The sequence below is a fragment of the Uranotaenia lowii genome, chromosome 1 (genome assembly GCF_029784155.1).
Source record: "Uranotaenia lowii strain MFRU-FL chromosome 1, ASM2978415v1, whole genome shotgun sequence".
In the NCBI taxonomy this organism is placed as follows: Eukaryota; Metazoa; Arthropoda; class Insecta; order Diptera; family Culicidae; genus Uranotaenia; species Uranotaenia lowii.
The window spans coordinates 4,793,169-4,818,249 of NC_073691.1; the positions used below are offsets into that span (position 1 = coordinate 4,793,169).

Sequence of the window (25,081 nt, forward strand, 5' to 3'; positions counted from 1 at the left end):
AAAAAAAAACACCAATGAGTGGCTTGAGAGAACAGCTTGGTGATCAAACGGGTTGAGAGGACTGCTTGAAATAAATCGGAAACACCAAAAAGTGAGTTGAGAGGCAGTTCGGTGATCAAACTGGTTGAGAGGACTGCTTGAAATAAATCGAACACACCAATAAGTGAGTGGAGATGACAGCTTGGTGACCGAGCTGGTTGAGAGGACAGCTTGAAATAAATTTAAAAAAAAAATTTAAAAAAAACACCAATGAGTGGATTGAGAGAATAGCTTGGTGATCAAACGGGTTGAGAGGACTGCTTGAAATAAACCGAATACACCAATAAGTGAGTTGAGAGGCAGTTCGGTTATCAAACCGGTTGAGAGGACTGCTTAAAATAATTTGAAAACATCAATAAGTGAGTTTAGATGAAAGCTTGGTGATCAAACGGGTTGAGAAGACAGCTTGAAATAAATTTCAAAAACACCAATAAGCGAGTTGAGAGGACAGCTAGCTGATCATGCAGGTTGAGAGTACAACTTGAAATAAATTTAGAAAAAAAAACACCAATAAGCGAGTTGAGTGGACAGCTTGGTGATCAAGCTGGTGGAGAAGACAGCTTGCAATAAATAAAAAAAAACGCGAATAAGCGAGTTGAGATGACAGCTTGGTGATTAGGCAGGTTGAGAAGACAGCTTGAAATAAATTTAAAAAATAAGGATTCAGAGGACAGCTTAGACGAAATTATTTTAAAAAAATCATCTTAGAGCGATTATGAGGACAATTCATAGTAAAAAAATCGTCAAATGAGCTAAGAGGACACCAAGGATTGCATGGAAACTCAAGGGAATTGAAGACATTTCGAAACAAGTTTAAAAAACTATTGAAAAGAGTTGAGGAGACAGTTTCAACTGAAGTGAATTGAGAGGACAGCTCGAAAACTCAAAGGCAAGTTAAGAAGGTAGCCTAAGCATACTGATAAGAACATAAAGCGAGTTGAGAGGACAGCTTGAAAATTCGTAGGCAAGTCGAGAAGGCAGCCTGAGCGTATTAACAAGAATAATCTATCGGGTTGATAGCTTGAGATAAGAATGAAAAATCAAGCAAGCCGAGAGTTAGGTAGAAAATAAATCAAGTTCGAGTGCGTTGGAATTTAGATAATAGCTTGAAATCTGATAGCATATTGTGAGGATAGTTCCGAAATTTACACAAATTTATAGTGAAGCAGATTGAAAAGTAAACTTAAGGTAGGAATATACGATTATGAAAGTCGAGGAACAAACTGTAAAGAAAAGTGACTTCTGCTGACTTATCTGACACAAAACGTTATGATGAAAACAAGAAAATGGATCAATTCATTTAACTCTTCTCTAAACAGTCCATGTATAGATTGGGGTTATTTAGTAGATCATCTGATCTGGAATGTTCTCTTTGATCTTGAGTCAGAAAGCTTGAAATATCATAAATTTCTAACAACAGCATGAGTTTATCGATTAAATGTCTAAACTTTGATTGAAGAGATTACATAAACAGATTAGCGTTGATTGTTGATGTAAAGACGAAAAATAAGACCCAATCGAAACTAATTTGAAAATTGAGCGTCTGTAGACAGCAGTTATATTTCATATTTTATGGTTCCATGATAGACCTTCTATTTATCTGGCTAACCCCGTCGGTGCTTTTTTTTGCCAATAATACGCTTACCGGCAGCTGCCGTGTATTTACGACATTAATAAACATTGTTCTTTTTTCGGCCTCTGGCTGAGGGGATCTGCTATACACTGACTCGAAACGATTCTATGAAGTTGAAATAAAATGTTTTTCGCAAAAGTTTTCAAAAAATAAGTTTGAAAAATCTTCGAAAAGTTTAGGAAGAAATTTTTTTTTAAGAGTTTCAAATCAATTTTGTATCGAAGTGTATCGAAAATTGGAGAAAATACTGTTTTATCTGGCAAACGACGCAAAAACGAACACCGATATTTTCTTCAGTGTAAACAACCTTTAACCACCTTAAACCAAACCATGACATCAAATTTTCGCGAATAGGAAATGGAAACCAACAGAAAAAATGATTGCAAATTCATCACGTAAATATTTGGACTGGGTGTCGCTGCATGCCGTGCGGGGCCGTTCGTTCATTCGATTACCACAAGACGAACGCGACGCGGGGTGACATGCAGTGCAGATGTGCATGCATGTGACCATAAATATGATTAATCGATCAATAATCACAGTCTCGCTCCTTCTCTCTCTCTCTTTGATTCTGTGGTCTGTGGTTGGATATAGATGATTGGGGATTGGAAATTTGTGTTTTGCGAATCATCCCACGCGACGACACTTTCCTGGACATCGGCAAAGGGAAGTAATATATCATATTTTTTTTTGTGAATCTGATTGATTCTACCGAGAAGGTTCGATCTGTGAAAAGCAGCATTGATAAATAATGAAGGTTCAACACAACATGTGAACATTCTCTGTATGTAAAGTGGTCCATCTGACATGTCACCTTGATGTTAGTTTTCGCGTAAATAAGTATATGAAATCCCATGCGAATGAATGTGAATTTTAAATTCAATCACATAAAGTCTGTACAAAAATCTTCTTTTTTGTCATTTTTTTCAATTTTTTTCATTTTTGTCATTTTTGTATTTTTTGTTAATTTTGTCATTTTTGCCATTTTTTCGTCATTTTGGCAATTTTTTCGTCATTTTTGTAATTTTTGTTGTTTTTGTCATTTTTTCATCATTTTTGCCATATTTTCGTCATTTTTTTGTCATTTTTGTCATTTTTGTTATTTTTGTCATTTTTGCCATATTTTTGCCATTTTTTTGTCATTTTTGTCATTTTAGTTTGTTTTTTTGTAATTTTTGTCATTTTAGTTTTTTTTTGTAATTTTTGCCATTTTCTGGGTTTTTTTTTTCCTTTTTGTGATTTTTGTCATTTTTGTTTTTTTTATCATTCTTGTCATTTTTGTAATATTTGTCATTTTTTTTCAATTTAGTTTTTTTTTTTTGTTATTTTTGCCATTTTTTCGTTATTTTTGTCATTTTTGTGATTTTTGCCATTTTTGTGATTTTTGTCATTTTTGTGATTTTTGTCATTTTTGTCATTTTTGTCTTTGTTGTCATTTTTGTCATTTTTGTCATTTGTGTTATTTTTGTCGTTTTTGTCATTTTTGTCATTTTTGTAAGTTTTGTAATTTTTGTCATTTTTGTCATTTTTTGTCATTTTTGTCATTTTTGTCATTTTTGTCATTTTTGTCATTTTTGTCATTTTTGTCATTTTTGTCATTTTTGTCATTTTTGTCATTTTTGTCATTTTTGTCATTTTTGTCATTTTTGTCATCTTTGTCATCTTTGTCATTTTTGTCATTTTTGTCATTTTTGTCATTTTTGTCATTTTTGTCATTTTTGTCATTTTTGTCATTTTTGTCATTTTGGCTTTTTTATCATTTTTGTTATTTTTGTCATTTTTGTCATTTTTGTCATTTTTGTCATTTTTGTCATTTTTGTCATTTTTGTCATTTTTGTCATTTTTGTCATTTTTATCATTTTTGTCATTTTTGTCATTTTTGTCATTTTTGTCATTTTTGTCATTTTTGTCATTTTTGTCATTTTTGTCATTTTTGTCATTTTTGTCATTTTTGTCATTTTTGCCATTTTTGTCATTTTTTTCATTTTTGTCATTTTTGTCATTTTTGTCATTTTTGTCATTTTTGTCATTTTTGTCATTTTTGTCATTTTTGTCATTTTTGTCATTTTTGTCATTTTTGTCATTTTTGTCATTTTTGTCATTTTTGTCATTTTTGTCATTTTTGTCATTTTTGTCATTTTTGTCATTTTTGTCATTTTTGTCATTTTTGTCATTTTTGTCATTTTTGTCATTTTTGTCATTTTTGTCATTTTTGTCATTTTTGTCATTTTTGTCATTTTTGTCATTTTTGTCATTTTTGTCATTTTTGTCATTTTTGTCATTTTTGTCATTTTTGTCATTTTTGTCATTTTTGTCATTTTTGTCATTTTTGTCATTTTTTTCATTTTTGTCATTTTTGTCATTTTTATCATTTTTGTCATTTTTGTCATTTTTGTCATTTTTGTCATTTTTGTCATTTTTGTCATTTTTGTCATTTTTGTCATTTTTGTCATTTTTGTCATTTTTGTCATTTTTGTCATTTTTGTCATTTTTGTCATTTTTGTCATTTTTGTCATTTTTATCATTTTTGTCATTTTTGTCATTTTTGTCATTTTTGTCATTTTTGTCATTTTTGTCATTTTCGTCATTTTTGTCATTTTTGTCATTTTTGTAATTTTTATCATTTTTGTCATTTTTGTCATTTTTGTCATTTTTGTCATTTTTGTCATTTTTGTCATTTTTGCCATTTTTGCCATTTTTGTCATTTTTGTCATTTTTGTCATTTTTGTCATTTTTGTCATTTTTGTCATTTTTGTCATTTTTGTCATTTTTGTCATTTTTATCATTTTTGTCATTTTTGTCATTTTTGTCATTTTTGTCATTTTTGTCATTTTTGTCATTTTCGTCATTTTTGTCATTTTTGTCATTTTTGTAATTTTTATCATTTTTGTCATTTTTGTCATTTTTGTCATTTTTGTCATTTTTGTCATTTTTGTCATTTTTGCCATTTTTGCCATTTTTGTCATTTTTGTCATTTTTTTCATTTTTGTCATTTTTTTTCATTTTTGTCATTTTTGTCATTTTTTTCATTTTTTTTTTTTTTGTCGTTTAGGCCGATTTTTCATTTTTGTCATTTTTGTCAATTTATCAAATTTAAATTAAAAATCATTCTTGAGCTTACGTAAAAAACTCAGATAACAAATTCAACCCTTAATTTGTTGAAATATTCATCTCAAATTGAACTTCACTCGGTGGCTTCAGAGAGTGTCGCAGTGTGATAATTTCATACGGAATTAAGACTATCAGTTATGATTTTGAATGAAATTGTAAATTTTTCTGATATTCAATTTTTTTTAAATTGTAGGGTTTAATTGTTTTAAGAGGTTAAAAGGTATCTCTTTGATACCTTAATTATTTCTATGAAAGTTCTCAATCCTGCTTTGAATTAAAAACAGTAAACTAATTTGAAATCAGTTTTGTTTTAAATTTGTTCATATATCTTTTATCACAGGCTAATTTTGCTCGAAATAATTTTCACTTTCATTTAAATTTTTCATATTTTTCTTTTTTTTTTGTATTTTTTGTATTTGGGTGTATTTGGGTGTATTTGGGCTCATTTGGGTAATTTTACTAGCCGGGCCCAAAGAAATTCTCGGAGTGACAAAATAAAGAAAGAGACCTTTCAGCTTTGCAACGTGTGGCTAAACTGAGCGGCTAACCGGAGTAAGAGAGCGTCACACGTTTTTGATGTGACGGGGCCTCCTGGAAATACACCCGTCACCCGAATATGGGTCCCATGGCGACGAACGTGTTAGTTGTATATTCACACCGTGGCTCCAGAGAGTCCCATAATATGATAAGTCTTTTCGTTATGATTTCGAATTTCTCGAACTGCCAATACTTGAACTGTTTATTTCAATACGAATTCATCGCAAAACTCAACTACTCGATTCAATCCAGCAGCTATTTTCGTTCTAAAAGAATCTCCAAGAAATTAATTGAAAAAAAAAATTGAAGGAAGATAGGTCATCCGGTCGTTACAGTCTTGTCCACTAACCAACTAGCTAGCTAGCTAGCTAACTTCCTAACTAGCTAGCCAACAGTCATCGGAAAGGCTGCCAAAGTTCATTCCACGACTTCCGGGATTATTTCCTCTTCATCACAACCCACCAGGTCCAAGCAGAGCGAGGGACACAAACTTGTTGTTAATGGGAAAAAATATGGCCACTGCCTGAAATGGAAGACCGATGGCATCATCTCGCCTGGGCCAGAGAGTGCCTGCAAGTGTTGTTGTAGAGACCTGGCCCTGTCTTGTACGTACCTAGTTAGGAACATTGCAGCGTGTTCGAACGCCTTCGTTTGACGATTATATAGTATGTACTTGGGAGTAATGTATAGCTTTTTCTGCTGGTACGATAGCAAAAACGATATCTCCTTAAGAGTTTGTCCATTAACGACTCTGTTGGGACAGCAAAGAAGTAAAAGGCGAGTGGGCGATAAAGGAAATAACTTTTGTAATACAACCAACGACAATTATGGAAAATCATTAATGACCGTATGGCTGCAAGGTCTTAAAACTAAGCTGCCGGTTGGAGGATTATCGAGGATTGTATGAATATAACTTTTCTGGCCACTGATTATATCAGTTGTTGAATGGGTTTTATTATCGTGACAGATTAGCAGTTTTCTGAAAACTTTCCAACATTTTCAACAGAACCATTCCAAATTGCTGCCCGGACATGCGTGTTCCTTTCCCAAGGGCACAGTTTTTAGCATAGTGTTCGGTTTTGATTGCAATCATCAACGTCGTCACCATCAACATCATGCCATGTCATGTTGTTCAGCGGAATTCTGATAGCTGTCGTCAGGCCGGACCAGATAAGCTGTGACAACACTGACTGACTGCTGGCTGGTTGCTGACCGAAACATCGAATCAACGACTCGGAAACCGGCAGCAGCAGCAGCACCGGTTGAGTTGCCAAACACAATAAACCTTCCTAAGTAAAGGATTCTCGGCGGTGCCATGATTGTTTTTTTTTTTTGGCCTCGTCATCTAGTTTTAGTTGTCCCGGAATAACCCTTGGGGCTTTTTTTCAGAGCTCAGTGATTGTAGACAGCGTTTTTCAAGCGCCGAAAATATTTAAATTGAGAAGCTCAATTTAAGGACTTGACAGTTGTCTCAATGATCCGAACGCGTTCATCGTGAGAAAAGTTAGTTACTTATCTATAACGTCATTTTGAATGGTGGCTCCAGAGAGTATCCATAATTATTTAAAAAAATGGGCACGTTGCGTTTCAGATTTTTTGTTTTCTTATTCAATGGGTTAAATCCCTATAAATATGAAAGAAAATCAGCAACACGATGTTCCTACTTAAATTCAAAATAATCGGGAATGCTCTCTGTAGCCTCTATTAATAATTATATTTTAGATATGTTACCTACTTTTCTACGACAAAAAAAACTGTGTCCAATCTATTTTTGAAATGATTAACATTCATCAAACGAATCCACTTGGCTTGAGAACCACTGCGTGGTCCGTGTTCTTAAAGCTATTATCATTCTCGGGACTTAATTGACTCTTAGTTTATGCTTTATTTAGCTGGGCAAGAGAAAAGATACAGAGAAAGGAGGGGCTTAGGCAGTCCCCCTTTCGTGTCCAGTAACCGGGACTTCTTGTTCTCGTAACGTATATAGTATAGTTTTTTATGTTCCCGTATAGAAATCCCTTCAGAGCGAGTGAAAGGATCAGAACCAGGACGACGACGACGACGCACACCGGTACTTTGGTGGTCAAATGCGTTTTCTTGCTTGCTTGCGGTCTTCGTTGAGGTTGTGTATAGAAATCTGGCCGCAGTCAGGAAAGAAAATTACCTAATGAATAGGTAATTGGAGCAAGTCAATGACTTTGAACGGTCCGGCTTAATGGGTACAGTCATTACGGGTAAAGCTCGATCACTCGCTGAGCTTTTTTGTGGGCCCTAGTGGTGTGGGGCAGAAGAGAAATCACAGTTTGCGTAGTAATTGTGTAGGTGTAGGTTTCAGCACTAGTGACATTTTGATTTATTGGAATTTTCCTTCTTAAAAGATGATGTTTATATGTGTGTGTACTCTAAAGGTAAATGATATACATTTTTGTATGGAATTACCTAATCTGAATTCAGCTTTACAATTAATCTTTTGTCATCTTTTGGATATTAAAGATATAAAGCTAAATATATTCCAGCTTCCTCAATGTGGTCGGTGGAAAATTATTTTTTAGAGACGTGGAGTACTAGCATTCCAGGAAATTCATTTTCAATCATTATGACTTCAAACCTATTAGCTCTTCAATCATTTGAAAACAACAGACTACATTAGATAAAAATCCTTATCAAAATTTACAAAGCACCAATTTATTAATGTGTTGTTTAAATACGTCGTTATGAAGAACGAAAAGTTCAAACAAAAATTTCGAAACCGTCCTTCTAACGACTAACTTTTAACACGACTTTTAACACCGATACATGAATTTTTGGCTAAACGAACTTTTAACCGGGCCACAGACTACACCACATTTGTACAAATGCGAAGAAATTCGATGGAATTCTGTCGCTGTGAATACGATTTGTGTTGTCGCGGTGGAATGAAACGCCACTTCTGGATAGCTGAACAAATTTATTGTCGCTTTTAAGCTGTAGATTTTAGGGAATTTAATTAGAATTGGGTAACTTTGAGAAAGTAAAAGGTTTTTAACTCACAATTTTAGTGGCGTTGTTCCTATTTTAGCGCACAACTTAGAATTCAAGATCGGTTGCCACACTTGTTCTAACCTATGAATTTAGGTTATAAAATTTTATCAATAAATGTTTCGCATATTTAATTGAAAATTACTCACGATATCCTTCCTGCTTCCTAGCTGATATCGTTGAACAATCGAGGAAAATACTTTACGGTATTGCGTAGGAAACTATCCCGACTTAATCCGTATCAAGTTTAGCTAACCTACATTTTTAAGTAAAGTGATTTTTAGCAAAGGGTTTTTCAAAAATAGTTTAAAGTACTTACGACTTATTCAGAAAGTCACTTTGAACAAGTACACTTGAACACGAGTGTTAATGAAGGGATATTACCACAATTGCAACTTTTTAGCAAACAATAATTTATGCTTCTTACTATCAAACTCACGTTTTTCCTCAATTTCAATCCTCTTCCTGTCTCTCTTAACCTTTTCTTTCTTCTCTTGATTTCCTACTATCCTCTAAATCTGTCAATCAATTCTGTTTGTATACGCCCTACACTGCTACTCTAAACAAGCGGTAACGGCTGAGCGTTACGTCGCAACAATTTGCATCGTGTATGGCACTGCTCAAGCCATTTGTGTAGTTTTTGGCCCGCTTTAGATAACATTGCCTCTTGACGAGTATCATTCTAATTCACAAATCAGATAACCTTCTGTTATCCAAAGATAGTTAGTTATTCATGAAGCTACGCCACAAAAAGTAAGTTCGAATCCCGTCATGAAGCGTGCTATCAAATCTAATCTAACGTTGAATACACCCACTGCTACCCAGCAAACATAACATAGCATAAGAAATGATAGCTTGAATCGTTAACAAAGTTGATTCGAATCACAATTCCTATCAAATAAGTAAACGATCGTAAAAGTCGTTACTCAAAGTCGGTATACATCGGATATGATGAAAAGTCCGCCATGATTGCAAATTTTCATTTTCATGGGTTTCAAATGAGAAAACAACCTTGTTGTTCTCTCTGCGACAAGCAGCTCAACCAGATTACCTAAAATCAGATGCTTTATTTGGAAAAACTGTCCAATAAGAGAAGCAGCAAATAAGTGTATCTTTAAAAAAAAAATGAAATAACCATAGAAAAGTAACACTGATAAAGATGAACTTTCAAACAGCATCATGAGTAAAAAAATAAAAGCAAGATGCACTTACCATGTGTTAAAATATTAATCGTCTCATTGTGCACGTAGAACAGGCTGCTCAGGCATCCCTTGACGCCCTGGAGCGGCCGATAGCCGGTCAGCACGTACGGGTTGAACTGCAGATGCTGCGGCATATCCTTCCACTGGAGCAGATCGTCGGGTGGCGTCAGCAACCGATTCAGCTGCTTCATCAGCGGCGGCTGAGCTTTGGACGATTCCTCCTCGATAAGTGCCGAATCGCCGGTAGTGCCGTTGCTGTTACTGTTAGAAGCAGCAACACCTACTTCGCCATCTACTGCTGCTACCCCTTTGCTGACATTATCTGTGGGAGGAGCAGCAACAGGGTTTGAGGTCGTAGTTGGCGGTGGCAAAATTTTCGAATTACTATCACTTGGCTTTGTTGGGGGAGTGACAGCGGCAACTGATGCTGTCACACTTGCATTAGACGACACTGACGCCGACGTTGGAGGAGTATTGTTGTTACTGTTGTTTGTTTTGCAAGGCGACGTCTGTTCGACGACGACGACGACGGGTGACTTTTCCTGCGTCTGGGGGATCGTCGTTGTACTGGAATTTGGTGGCAAAAGCACCGCCCCCGTTGTCGAGGACTCCATCAATGATGGAGGTGGCCTGGAACCGTCCGGTTCCTCCAGTTTGATTTTTTAATTTCTTCCCAGTGAACACGCGCAACGATTTAAACGGAATATTTTATTTCATAGATTTCTACACACCCACCCACAAAGAGACACTCACAATTTGCTTCACAGAGTACTTCTGATTGATCACAGTAGCCGTTACGATTATTATTTACCAACTGACTGAAGAACCTTGTTTGTTGTTACGATGTCGTTTCGTATCTGTCTCCGTCACCTGCTTGGATTAGCTAAATGGATACACGCGAGTGTATCACGAGATCACTAACGACCTTTTTTTCAGCACCGAATTCACATTTCGATATTCATGGCGGGAAATGCAATTTTTGTCCCGACCCACGCTATTTGCACATCGTGCTAAAATAAACACACGCTCGTCTATTTTTTGTGCTCACTCTCTGTACACACGCAAAAGAGGAAAGATCAAAATAAAAAAAATGCCTATCGCGTAATCTTTTTATGTAATCCCATAAAAACGGTCCAGCTCGGTCGACGCTTTGCGAATTGCGAAAAGTTCTTCGTACGCCCCTGTTTCTCCAGACTTTTTAGCAGGTTTTTCCTTTTTCCATCTTTTACACTTGTATACAACATCGGCTGAGAAAACCCATCAATCACTACAATGACGTCTATTGTTGAGCTTCGGATTCATTCTTTTAACCGAAGAAGTTGCTTCACTTCAACATCACAATCGCGCTCGCAGATGATAAGTCAGGCACAGTACTCGCTATTTTACGGAATCCCTACTTTGAAAACGAACCATGAAATATCCGATTCGGTATCATAAAAATGTAGTACACACGATACACGATTTGCCCCACAATGCCAATTTCATGCAAGCGATGGGGAATAAATATATCCTATTTAATACATTAACTTTTTTCCCCCGAAAATGCTCACTTTCTACAATCCTTTCTAACGTAAGTACATTTACCGACTGACGTTTATTATTAACGGAGCAGATGAGGAAAAATGCACTCTTTTCCCATTGAAAAACGAGACATGGCTTCCGATAAAATTCTCTTCACCCGGCAGCGGCAGCGTAGAACCATGAAAAAAATAATCGGCTTTCGCTCACCATATTCTCGCAAAACAGCAGCAAGCAGCAGCTTCTTCATTCATACACTCAGTTACACGAGTCAGTCAGCGCCATCACACATTTTTCGCTCGTTTGGTGCCGAATTTTGGTCTAAATCTACATATCTATCTGTCTATTCGGCTCGACGGGTGTGTGTTAATTTTTCTTCCCTCTTCTATATGCTATGCAAAGTAATTTCTTTCTTGCTTTCGAATAATGTCTGGTGGTTGGTGGTAGATTTCGGTCGAAAGTGATAAAATGAAACCAACGTACTTATGTACATACGCACTCGAACATGTTCGACAAGATGTTTCAATGAGGAACTTCTTCCTTCATCGCACCGCACCGTCCAAATTCCCCGAACCGGTAAAAAACAGCATTGATTTGTTCTGGAGAATTTGTTTACGTTTTTTACAAACGAATCTCATAAGTGGCAATCCTGCCACATTTTCAGGGCAGAACTTAAATTTCGAAAGTTAGTCAAACTTTTAAAACCTTTAAACTAAAAAGTATCAGTTAGGTAGTAACTTTTTAGAAATGTTATAAAAACCACACGTATACCACATCTGGCAGCCCTGATTCCACGCGGTTCATATTTTTACACTCTTAAGACTGGAGCGTGTTAACCAGTAGAAAAATATTTTCCACCAAAAAAAATTCAGTATGCTTTCACTTTGCGTTTGTTTGCACACCCCTCGAAATTCAATTATGCTACCACCAACCTGCTGCTGCAGCAGCTGTGGTCTTGTTTTCGTGTAACTGAACCACCTTCTACATATTTTCTTCTTCAAAGCCTTCATAAACAGCGGCAAATCCAAAAGTTGTTCTTTACTCTACGTGTGGGCTTTCGCCTCGTATTTCGTTACAAACACCTTCCAATGAAAGCCGTGAAAAACAGACTGGAGTGGAGTGGTTGAAGCAGCAGGTGGAGTGTTTCCTGTTTCCGGTCTTGGTAAATAACGTTTTAAAGCAAAAATCTAACAAAAACAACAGTCACTCATTCCCCGGCAGCGCAAGTACCTAACCTGATACATGAAGCCATGCATTTGCTAATGGAGTCGCATGGTTTTTTTTGCTAACATCGCAAGCTTGTGGGGAAAACCCAGTAAGCTAAATTCCAAAGGAAGCTTTGATTTTCGTTCATCATTTCTATTTCTAATTAATATTTGTTTACAGTTTTCGTGGCATTCATACAAAAAAAAACCTACTTCTCGTTAAATCAATTTCAATATTTTTGAAAACAACAACCTATTCGAACCCATTTGAACACTCTTCTAAAATCTAGAGGTTACAGGAGGTTCAGTCAGGAAGATTGAAAGAACTGCAGATGTTTCTGGAGTTAGAAGTCCTGGTAGTGGTGATGGTCCGAGCGCTTCTGGTGCAACTTCTCAGGTCTACTCAGAATCAATGGCTTCAATGGATGGTTGGAAAATATCAAGACAAAGAAGCCAGATCAAATTAGAGGAAGGCATTCGTAAACTTCAGTACGGAACTCAAGGTGGATCTGCTTAGCAAGCTGATACAAACTAAAATTGGTAAAACGATGGTCGAGGACGTAACCGAACTGAAACCGACTCATCAAATAAGAAAACTTTCAATTTCAGTAATCGAAATCAAAGAGAACCACATTGCCGAAGGTTCTACGTCCGCTTCTGAGATCTAATGTAAGTTTTAACACAGTTCGCAAACCCAACCAAGAAGTTTTCAAGAAAAAGATTTTATTGATAAGCGAAAATTGAATAAGTGAAAAAACGCTTTAAGTGGGAGAATTCGCCTGAACCCGCAAATTGTTTTTGCCAAAACCCTTTGTAAGTGAGGATTTAAAACCTCCATAAGAAATAGTCATGTTGCTGAAAAACCCAAGGAAACTGAAGAGATATACACTGCCAAACAAGTCAAACTGACCTTCTGGTACAAAATCGACATTTTGGTTCCTACAGAAACTCATGTTATGGTATTTAAATATTAGTTCAATACGTTTAAAACATTTTTACAGCAGATGCTAAGTCTAACCTCTGTAAGGTTTTAAAAAAGTGTTGAAAAAGATGTTTTCTTAGCTGTCGCCCGGTCACGCCTGTTTTTTTTTTCAATAACTTTGGAACCATTAGCCTACAAAATGTCAAAAGCGAGGCGTTGGATAGGAAATTTGATGAGCTTTAAGCGGGCCATAGACTACACAAATGGCCTGTACAAATTCGATGATTCCACGACGATGGTTTGATCTATGCTCGCCCACACACTATACAAACATTTTTCACGCGAACACAAACGATTGCTGGCGAAAACAGCAACAGCAACAAAAAAAAACCATCTTCGCCCCGGCTGGGAGGATGGTTTGTACAAAATATTTCGATCCCGGCCGATTTTACTCCAACCGTTTGGGCGCTCATTCAAGCAGTGCCATACACTATGCAAATCGTGTTTACAGCGACAAAATTTCATCGAATTTCATCGCATTTGTACAAATGTTGTGTAGTCTGTGGCCCGCTTTACAAATATGTATAGTTTGTGAGGTTTTATTGAAAAAATTGCAAAAAATTGAAATTTTAAGCCTAAAACCCTGTTAAAAAATCAGCACGTCACGCTAAAATGATTCACTTCAATTGTATCACAAATTTATTTTTCCTAAAATAAATTTGACCTAAATAGTTTATTCGAGAGCATTCCAGCTGTATGACATCTTTGGCGGCGCACAGAAGAATAGAGTGTGGAGGCGAAGGATGAACCACGAGCTCGCGCGTTTTTACGGCGAACCCAGTATCCACAAGGTGATGAAGGCTTGGCGGATACGCTAGGCAGGACATGTTACGAGAATGCCGGACGACTGTCCTGCAAAACAAGTGTTCGCTACGAAACCGGTGGAAACGAAACGAGCCAAACCAGGTTAGACCAAGTGGAATGTCGAATGTGAGATGTCCAAGATGTGATGTGTTCATAAAATGAAAAGTCGAATCATTACGTGTTTTTTACCAAACAAATTTACTGAACTCCAATCCATCATCGGGATTGCGATCTGGCCAGAAGACGACCACAGCTAAAATTAATAAAAAAAAACGAATTGCATTAAGTACTGATGATATTTAGATCTCCAAAGTTTTTGACCGGGTTTCCCGTGTCAAACTATTGAGGAAACTCTCATTTATAATTTTTTCTACGGAAATTTTCTTCTGAACAACTTTGTTCAAGACCGTTGAATTGTATCTTACAAGTCAAAAACGTTATAAGCTTGTGATCAGGAGTATGCCTTTAGCATTGAAAGAAAAACAATCAATCTGACGATACTTGTCGCTGGTGCCTAGCACGATATGGTATCGTCCCCACAAACTCTTAACTATTTTTGTAATACTGTCGTAACATGTAGGTAATGTAGACAGGAACGTGGTGGTTTCAAAAGAAGATCAACTGTTCTGAGGTGGGGTTCGAGGTTTTTCTTCATAGGTATTTTTTGTTAAGTTGAAGTTGATTGATAAGATAATTTTCACAGAACCTTTGACCAATCTATCAGTTTCAGTGGTGGAATTGAGTTCTTCTTTATATGCACTTATTATTATCAAAGTTCTCACAGAGAATATGGTCATCGCAATACAAAAATCATGTTTTTTTTGGTGCGCATATTATTCTTGTGTGAATTGTACAAAGGTTACCTTTGGGATTTTCTTCCCAAACCTCAATATAAAAATGTTTGCCTTCTAATATACCTACTAATCCTGCTTCGCCCGCCATCTACGTACGATGTTAACCTTCTGTATGTGAAAATAATACCTTGCACAAAAACATGAAACAAACCGCACAATGCACACCCAAAATTAATGAAATAATCAATAAATTAGAAGGTAAGCCTTTTCCGTTCTTCTACTTTCTACAGTGTTCTTTTTTTTTTTTTTTGTTGCTAACAGCTTTCAGCGCTGTATGTACCTAGAACTGGGGAAGATGTGAGGATTTTAGATTTCCTCCCCCTGCTATTATGTTGCTCTGTTTCATTTTTATTTATTTAATTCATTGCTCGTTTTTTGACGTTCTCGTGGTGTAGTAGTTTTTTTTCCTTTTCAAATAGCCCCGGCCGTCGTCCCTAATCCCTTGATTCATGAAACTGCACCAGAAGTTCATGATGTTGCTGTACCGTTTGGTTGCTCGTTGTTCGATAAGAATTCAAGGTGGCACCACCTCGTGTGAGTGGGAGGAGTAATGAGGTGGAAAAACTTTTAATGTTTTGGCACACATTCCGGCGAGGTGAATATTTTGATACATAGGTACATACTATGCTGCCAACAGCAACTTGGATATCAAGCTCTAGCTAGCTCAATTGCTGTAATTTTACCCTTTGATTTTTGTCGTTTATGGCTCCAGAGAGTACATACCAATATTTTATGAAGTTATGGAATGAATAAAAATCTTTTAAATCAAAGAAAATTATCATGAATTTTAAGTACATTTATTTTGAGATAACAGATATTAGACTGCCCGAAATTTGTATGGGAAATTCAAAACCTGTTAAATGTTATGCGCTGCAGGCTAAAATGAATCGTTGGCCTAGTACAAGATCTCATGCCAAATTTGAGCCAGATCACGCGAAGGGGTCGCTCAACGAACCTGAAGTTTGTATAGGATTTTACGACATTTTGTTCTAAAAAAACAAGAAAAATCTGTTTTTCAACAATTACTTTAGTTCCCTTCGGTCGATTTTCGATGATTTTTCTTAAAGTCTAAATTCTGACTAATATTTCATCCGAAGAATGCATTTCGATTAGGGTTAAGATGGGCACTCTAGTAGGTAGATATCTATTTTTTTACAGCGGTATATTTTTGATAATGAAAAATGAAAAGAAAGTTCAAAATCCTGCTTTGAATTAGGTAGGGATAGTAAATGAGAAATCACGTAAAAATGGTTGATCCTAAGAATTTCAGCAAAATTTTTCCCTAGGGGCACTTGATTCTCAATCTTACAAAGAGACTGATTGCAGTTTTAATGACATAATTGAAATCGCGGTAATGATGATCCAACTAAAAATCTAAATGAAATCTAAAATTAAATTCTTGAAATGAACTTCAAAACTTACTTCGGAACTTTCATTTCATCCAGATTATGATTCAACAATAGACTCATATGAAATCGGTTTTACAATTTACAGAAGAATTGAGCGATTCCAAGAAACTAATTTAACTATTTTTTGTTTTTTTTTTATGATTTTTTTCCAGCCAATCTCAACTGTGAGCACAGCGCATAGTGAACTGAAGATGGCTCTCATTAAAAAAAAATAGTTTAATCATGTCTGTCTGAATATTAAAAGGTACATTTCTAGACCATTTGCGTATGAAACTAACATACAGAATGGATTATTTAGAAAGGTCCTACATGAATAAATTGAACATCAGTAGAACTAGAGTTCCCTATGGGACTCACAGAATCGCCAAATTTTAAGATTTTATGTAACGGTGTCACACCGTCGCGACGGTATGTGATAATTATTCTGCCTTGAAGGATTTTTTTGGATGTTTTGAATTTCCATTGGTGTGGAAAATGTGCGTAGTTTTACAATAAAGAATTTCAAAAATTAAAAAATCAAAATTTCACAATACTAAACAGCACAGTGGACTGTCGACTGAATCAGAGTACTTGTAAATTTGTCAAACATACCAACAATTTTTGGTCTGTTTCAACCTTAAACATTTACCGTAAAGTTTTAAAATCTACAGTCGTACATCATAAGCAAAGTTTTCAATCGTTAAATAGGATTTTGAACGCACCATTTCAGTAAAAAAATCGTTTACGGACTGTTTATCACAATTTTCATTTTTCAAATATTCCAAAGATTTCCAATAGTTTCCAAAGATCCAATTCTGGATTCGAAACAAGAATTCTAATTCAGGATTTGACGTCCATAAGGTACTCCACTTTTAGGAATATGTATTTACTACATTTTGTCACATTCCCTTGAAAAAAAATTCAATTACGTTCTCGCTGTGTTTTCTTCAGAATTTTTCATTCCACTTTCAAGTTCAATGGAAGCAAATAGAACAAATTGGAAAGATATAAATCTAACTGAAACAATCCCCGCACACAGCCCCGTAGCGTCATATGCTTTCTGTCAATCCACAATGTCCATTTACGTCCGTCGTCGCATCGCACCGACGCGACGACGAGCGCACAAACACAAAGACATTTTAGCAGAAAATCTCTCCTAGCGCGCCGCACTAACAAAAAAACCACCTTACTTTTCCAGAAGCACGTGTGCACCACAGCATAATTTTCATCCATCGGCTCCGAATACACCCCCAGAGAAAGAGAGCAAAATTCGCCGGAACTGGGAGCGAAAATGAGCATCGTTCGTACGAATCGTACGTCGCAGGGCTTTCATTGCTATAAACAACCCCGTTTTTTCCCTCCCTCATCCTAGCAACGGGATGATCATCCCCGTCTTTGCCAAATGCCTAATTCCAAATCTCACGAAAAGCTGATGAGAGCAGAATCTCCCAAAAGCGTCCGAGTGTAAGAGATTTTCCGGCACCTACACATAACCCCCTCGCAGATTAGAAACGAATTTGTGCACCCGCGCGCTTTGCCCGAAGCTTTGCTTTTTTGGTCTCCTTAGATTTTCCTCACTCTCACTCATTCACTCACTCACTGACTAACTATCTTGCTTTTATCCTTGCGTGCTGCCGTTCGTTGCTGTTCGTGCTGCGTGATTGTGGGTGGTGGATGTCGGGAGAGGTGCAATTTTCACCACATCTCGTCTCGAAAGCCTGGATGCGGAGAGGTTTGGAGAAAGCAACCCAGAGCAAAGGGGAAGAAAACCCGAAACGAGCACGGCTGCTTTGATTGGGCTCTTTTTTGCCTTTTCCTCAATGGATGACGATAGTCTTCGAACACTGAAAAGTCACGTGTGCGTGTGTGTGCGTGCGTGCAGATGTGGACAAAATTTTCACACTTTTTTCCCCGTGGGCAACATTGATTTATTCAATCTCCCCATTTCGGGAAGCGTAAACAGCGGAAAATAGATCTCAAAACTTTTTCACACACTTTTCGATCTCGTTTACTAGATAATTTATCTCACAAAGAGAGGCCGAATTCGAGAAAAATATAGGTATCCTGTTAATTTCGAATCCTGCGGATGTTGGTCGTCACGGTACCTTTCCTCCTTTCAAACAAGGGCCACTACACCGATAAGAAGAGACACTAACACAGACAGCAGGAGAAAAAAGGCTACACTCTATTGTAGTGGGTCGGATGCGGCTTGTTAAGAGTTGTTCCGAAATTTTCGCAAGACACGTTTGACTCGCTCGACGGACGGGATCTGACTGAGCGCGGGAGTCAAACTTGTCCGTGTGGTTTTTCCGCTGCTGCCGGAGCGAAGAATCCGAAGGAAATTTTGCCGCATGGTGCATACATGTGGACGCTGTGGAAAGGATGCTCCCACCCAGTCTAGGGTGATCGATTCCGATCCGGTGAAGAGGTTCTAAACTTTTCAATCAATTCTGCTAGATGTTTGGAAATGTTTTCCAATTTTTAATAAGGTTTTATTAAAGAACTAAAATAAATCTCACCATTTCTTGTGAGATTGTGTGTTTCGATTTCTAGTGAGATGAATTTATAGATTGTTTTACAAATTTCATGTAGAAGCTATTCTTGAAAAGCCTTTTTTTAAATGCATATGTATGTAGGTATGTATATGCAATAAGTTTTGTTATTTTGGATGAGAAAAATATCCCAATTGAAACAATGTTCCTTATTCAATTCAAGAGAATAGAATCCTTATCGAAAAAAGTTTGTCGAGAACTGTTAGTTTTTTATGTCAGAACAGAGATTAATTGTCATTTTTTCTTTAAAAAAACTCCTCAAAACCTGATTGATTGACATTAAGATGTCTTAAGATTAAAGTTGAAACATAAAATGGGCGGTGCTTTAAACAAAGTTTATTACTAAACTGTTTTGAAAATATTAATTTAAAAAACTTCAACGCATTCTGATGTGTTATTTTATGATTCCGTTTGAAGTTGATCAAGTGTGCGTTTGAAATATGGGTTATATTACAAATAAAATTACCTCCAATATATCAAAAACTTATATTTAGAAATCTGCCAATAATTTCAGATTTTAGGTCACTAAAATAAACCAAATTTGAAATTGTGGTCAAAAAGCCCCGACGCACCTTGTCAAATATAAAAAAAAATCCTCAGAAGGTTTATTTTAAATAGAACTTTATTGGGCGATTTGCAGCAAATATTTTTGACATCAGAGCCAGATTTTCAATTACGGAACAAACAAAAGGCAGATGATAGCTGTTTTTTAACACGACAGTGAATATGAATTGTTTTAAAAATTCAGTTTTTTCAGAAACTGTTTCATTTCGGAAAATAACAAATAAGAAAATCAGCAATCTACTAAATCCAAAGATATTTCCATACGCAAATACAATTTTTCATGTGTTTTTTGTAGTATCCAGAATTATACAAGTTGTTTTATAGCAATCGAGCTAATCCCTTTGAGTTCCATTCGGGAGAATGGAAAGATGAGTGAAGCACTCTTGCGAGTGCCTTTTGTAGCTCGTTGTCAAATTGGAATAAACAGGTCACTTCTATTCGTGACTATAACCTAACTAGTTGTCTTTTATGCCTTATCCGAGCCCTCCCGTTTGGCTATTTCTTATAAGTACTAGCGTGGTTCTATATTGGTTCCTCTTGGTTAAGTCCGGTTTTGCTGGACATAATATTTTTGACAGAAACATTTTCAAAATTTTCTTAAATAAATATTTACATATTCGCTGTCGATATTTCCCAACCTGCTAAGTTTATCTTTAGCCGCGCGTTGATTGAATTCAGGTTTCAGGTCACGTTTTCCAAGGAATTTGATTGCGGCAATAGATTTTTAACGCCGTTGTTTTTTAACTAATACGCGTGAAGTGACGTGACAAGCGAATTCTTAACAACATCATTGTTAGTAGAACTGGCAACCTTGGTACGGGATCGGACAAACGTCAACGCGTTGGCGCCGAAAAAGAATTGTCATTGTTAGAAAATTGATCGAAACTGCGACACGTTTTTTCTTGACCTGGCAGTTAGTTAGTTTGTAGTGAATTGTTTTTAGCGAAAACAGTATGTATTTGATCATTAGTTGTTTGATCATCTTTTAATGTATTTTGTTATAGTAGGTGGAATCTATTTGGCTAGTTGCGCGTGATTTGAGTGCTCGCGGGTTTGTGAGTCGGAAGAGGTTAGGTGATAGAAATTCCTTACTGCGCAATTTGCCACTAAAATATTGTATTTCCTTTGATAGTTTGAGTGACCGTTCGGTTGTTCCGGTTAGGTGTACCGGGTTGAGCTCAATTAGAGCGGTAGGAAAGAAAAAGCGTAAGTACGCAAGTGTACTTTTTATTTACCCGAAGATAAATATGATTTTCGTCCATTAGCTTCAAATAGCCGGTGATATCCGACGGTTTAGGGTTGCCAGAGCTAGAGCTTAGGGTAAACGGCGAAACTTATTTGTAAGTTCATAAAAGATTGTTTACATTCATCATTTAATAATAAAATGTATTTACAGTCGAGTTCGTTCGCATACAACGTACTACGGAACAGTTTTTATTTCCCACAAATCTCGAAAATAAAGCTGCAACGAGCAACCTAAACCTGGAACCGATGATGGAAGGCCCTACCGGAGAGCTGTACAGCTGCGTGACATGTCGCCGCCCGGATTCAGCGCAGAGCATGGTCGCTTGTGACGAGTGTTCGCAATGGCAACATTATGGATGCGCCGGTGTTACGGCTACCATAGCCGATCGCAGCTGGCTCTGCTGCAGATGCGTAGCTAGTCACAACGCAGCTAATTCGACTCAAACCGGCAACGTAAACCCGCCCGAAGCACACACAACGTTTGCTTCAGCTCGCGCCGCTGAACGTCATGATAATACCACCGGTCCAATAAGTGGGAGACAGGACGATCCAAATTTCGGAAGACTTCAATCCTCGTCTCATTCGAATGCCGGATCAGTCGTCTCAGTCAATGCTATTTCTCATCTGCGTCTAAGGCATCTGAAAGAGCAAAAGGACTTGGAGGATCAACAAGCGAAACGGGATCGCGAGTTTCTTGCTAGAAAGCAGCAGCTGGAAGCAGAAATAGCTTTGGAAGAGCTCAATGAAGGATGTGATCGTAGCGTAGGAGGAAAAAGTCATCGAAGTATCGCCGGTTGGGTGGAACAACAATGCGGATTCGTGCATACTTCTACCCCAGTCCAGCAGAAACCCGAGACAGTGGCTCCAAGTGCGAACCCACATCCCGCCATCCAACAGCGAGAGGAGCGGCAAAGAATGCAAGCAATAATTCAATCAGGTCAACAGATTCAACCAAGCACTGCGCCAAAACAAGCAGAGATTCCAGTAAGAAATCCTCCCCCAGCTATAGCACCGGGCCCAAGGAGCAATTATCTTGATTCGAATCTACGTTTTCCGCCAGTGGCTCAGAATCCAGTTCCACCTGTACCAGTGAATCCGCTAACATTGCCTCCGCCGAGCTCGTCGCAGTTCCCTGGATTTCCAGTGATGAATAACCCCTACGGGACGATGTATTTTCCAAATATTCCTGACATGCCGTCATCTGGTGCTGATTATCAGTTTGCGCACCCTCAGGGAGGAGTCTTTATCAACAACCCAGTCAGGCATCCGAACTTTGGTTTGAATGTACAGCCGTGTGCTTGGCAAGCATCCGAGCAGCACCCGCCTACAGTTCCACCAACAGTGTCAGCAGATTTGGGTAAAGGATTTCCTCATGCTACAGGTCGCATGATTACGCCACAGCAACTGGCGGCGCGTCAAGTTGTCTCTAGAGACCTCCCCAAGTTTTCCGGGGACCCACTCGAGTGGCCCATGTTCTTGAGTGCTTTTGAATCGACAACGGCCATGTGTGGCATACAACCCGACGAGAACCTCGCTAGGCTACAGAAGAGTCTTGTTGGTAGCGCTCGCGAAAAGGTTCAGAATATTTTAATGCTGCCGGATGCAATCCCGGAAATTATTGACATCCTACGAGCCGAGTGTGGAAGGCCAGATCAAATTGTTTACTGTCTGCTATCCAAGATCCGGAAAACCGTTCAGCCGTCGGTGACGAAATTGGAGACGCTTGTGACGTTCGGCAGGGAGGTACGCAACATGGTGACGTACATGCAGTCAGCGAAACTCAACACCCATTTGGACAATCCACTATTGCTGGCAGAGCTTGTTGCTAAGCTTCCACCCGACTTGCAGCTACAATGGGGTATGAAGTTAGCAGCTCTTCCGGAACCATCGCTTGGTGATTTCTGTGCGTTTGTGTCGGCTTATCGAACAGCGGCATGCAAGGTGAAATTGACGTCGGATGTTGGTCTGAATGAAAAAGCCACAAAAGGTGTTGTGAGAAAGGAGAAGCCAGTTTATTTGAACGCACATTTCGCCTCCGTGTCCTCAGCGCCTGGACCACCGGCTTCGAAAGTTACTCCGGAGCTAAAGCCGTGCCTGATGTGCAAAAGTACAACGCACAGAGTCCGAACTTGTAAGCAGTTTGAAACGTTGCCGCTCGAAAAGAAGCTGAGGTTCATCAGCGAAACGGGAATGTGTAGGCGTTGTCTGGCGCCGCATGGAAGGTGGCCTTGCCGAAACAAGCAGCCTTGCGGGATCAATGGATGCCCTGAGCCCCACCATAAACTGCTACATCCAGGAAGTTGTTCGACTCTCAAGAGTCAAGGATCGGAATCTTCTGTATCGGTAACTGCCCATCATCAACACCAGCAAGGCACCACATTCTTCAAAATACTTCCGGTGACTCTTCACGCGAACGGGAAGTCGGTGTCCACATTTGCTTTTCTGGACGACGGATCCGACCTGACGCTGGTCGAAGACGAACTTATCGACGAACTGGGTTTGGTAGGCGAAAGAATTCCTCTTTGCTTGCAGTGGACTAGTAACGTCACGAGAAGTGAGAGTAACTCTCGTAAGGTCGAGATAGGTATCTCGGGTGCTTCGAACAATCGCATCCATCAGCTGGCGAACGTAAGAACCGTTGAGAGCTTGGAATTACCGAAGCAGAGCCTGGATTATGAGAGTCTCTCGAAGCAGTTCCCCCATCTGAGTAGACTCCCCATCAGCAGCTACCGGACGGCCGTGCCACGAATTCTTATCGGTGTCGACAATGCCCAGCTCAACTTAGCTTTGAAGAAGAGGGAAAGATCCGGAGGAGAACCTATTGCTGCTAAATTTCGCCTCGGATGGGCAATATTCGGTGGAAGACGAGCACCTGAGACGATAGGTAGTGCTTTCGTTCATGTCTGCGAGAGATCCAATAACCGCGAGCTCCATGAACCGGTCCAGCAGTATCTTGAATTCGAAAACCTGGCGATATCCGGATTGAATCCACCCGAATCCGACGAAGATCGACGGGCCAGAAGATTGCTCGAAAAGACGACAGTTCGTATACCATCCGGAAGGTTCCAAACTGGATTGCTTTGGAAAAGCGATGAGCCGGTTTTTCCGAACAGATTTACCAAGGCAGTGCGTCGACGCGGTTGTTTTGAAGGGCGCTTGCTGAAAGATCCCGAACTGAAAACTAATATTGACAAACAAATGAACGATTGTCTACACAAGAGGTACGTTCACAAAGCAACGTCAGACGAGCTCCGCAACAGTGACGACGGAAAGATTTGGCACCTGCCAATCAGCGCAGTGCGACATCCGAGCAAGTTAACAAAGGTGCGTGTATTCTGGGATGCTGCGGCTACGTATGGAGGAATCTTTCTGAGCTCCCAGCTTTTGAAAGGTCCGGATTTGGTGAAGCCCCTTCTATCTGTCCTCTGCCAATTCCGACAGAAACAGTATGCCATCGCTGGGGACATAAGGGAGATGTTCCAGTTGATTATTCGTCCGGCAGATAGAAACGCACAACGATATTTGTATCAGGAGAGTTCAGAAGCTGCGCTCGACGTGTACATGGACGTCGCAACGTTCGGGGCAATGTGCTCCTCGTGTTCAGCACAGTTTGCTAAGAATGGAAACGCCCAGGAACATAAAGATCGTTATCCGGAAGCTGCTGAAGCAATTGTTGACAACACAAATGTTGACGTTTTCTTTGCGAGCTGTGCCATTGAAGAGGCAACGAAACTGGCTTTGGAACTGAGTCTGGTCAACCGATCAGCTGGTTTTGAGATACCTCGTTGGCAGTCGCACTCCAAACACGTTCTGAAACGGGTTGGGGTGACTACTGGAGATAATTTTGTAGTCAACATGGAAAATTGCTCGCGGTGTGGTGGTCTACCCAACAGAATTGCTAACCTGCATCATCTTGTGCACCGCTTTAAGCGCTTCAAACGGGATCCTGTGGAATCTAGTGAGTCCTGTGGTGGTCTGAATCGTGATGATTGTGTGTCGGCGGAAACAGCCATTTGGCGGGCTGTACAGCGACAGGTGTTTGCAGGAGAAATTCAAGCGTTTAGAAGCAGTTCTGAGCCTTCACCGAAGCGGTGGAAGCGTATCGGCAAGGGAAGTGTCCTAGCGAAGCTATCATCGATGATCGATGAGTCCGGTGTTCTCCGGAAGGCGAGCAGAATCGACCACCTAGCGGCTCATTATTCGTTCGAAGTTCGAAATCCTGAGATAGTACCAAAAAATCATGATGTAACCACTTCTTTGATGCTGCGATTTTACCAAAGGTACGGTCATGCCACTTCCCAGACGGTACTGAACGAGATCAAGCTACGTTACTACATTCCCCGGATGAGAGCCAGTTCGGAGAAGGCATTCAAGACTCTCTCGCACCATCAAAGGCTAGACGATGAAGGACTGCGAACATTGCTCTCGG

General features: G+C 38.8%; 1 protein-coding gene and 1 long non-coding RNA gene across 5 annotated transcripts in view; one reads left to right on the plus strand and one right to left on the minus strand.

Moving 5' to 3' along the window:
* Nucleotides 1-18,552, minus strand: part of LOC129754070 (progestin and adipoQ receptor family member 4) — a 46,882-nt gene extending 28,330 nt beyond the window's left edge. The window contains exons 1-2 of one of the 3 annotated variants that reach the window (XM_055749933.1): nt 18,397-18,552; nt 9,551-10,423 (exon numbers count right to left, since the gene is read on the minus strand). In XM_055749933.1, coding sequence (XP_055605908.1) covers nt 9,551-10,154 — 604 coding nt within the window. In that variant the 5' untranslated portion in view covers nt 10,155-10,423; nt 18,397-18,552. The other 2 variants (XM_055749940.1, XM_055749948.1) reach the window with 2 other exon arrangements.
* Nucleotides 18,553-20,219: 1,667 nt separating this feature from the next.
* Nucleotides 20,220-20,999, plus strand: LOC129754127 (uncharacterized). Of its 2 annotated transcripts, XR_008738971.1 has the most exons (4): nt 20,398-20,476; nt 20,540-20,613; nt 20,673-20,747; nt 20,804-20,999. It is a non-coding gene; the product is annotated as an uncharacterized LOC129754127 (long non-coding RNA). The 2 variants fall into 2 exon arrangements; XR_008738970.1 differs by having other exon boundaries at nt 20,220-20,613.
* Nucleotides 21,000-25,081: the final 4,082 nt, after the last annotated feature.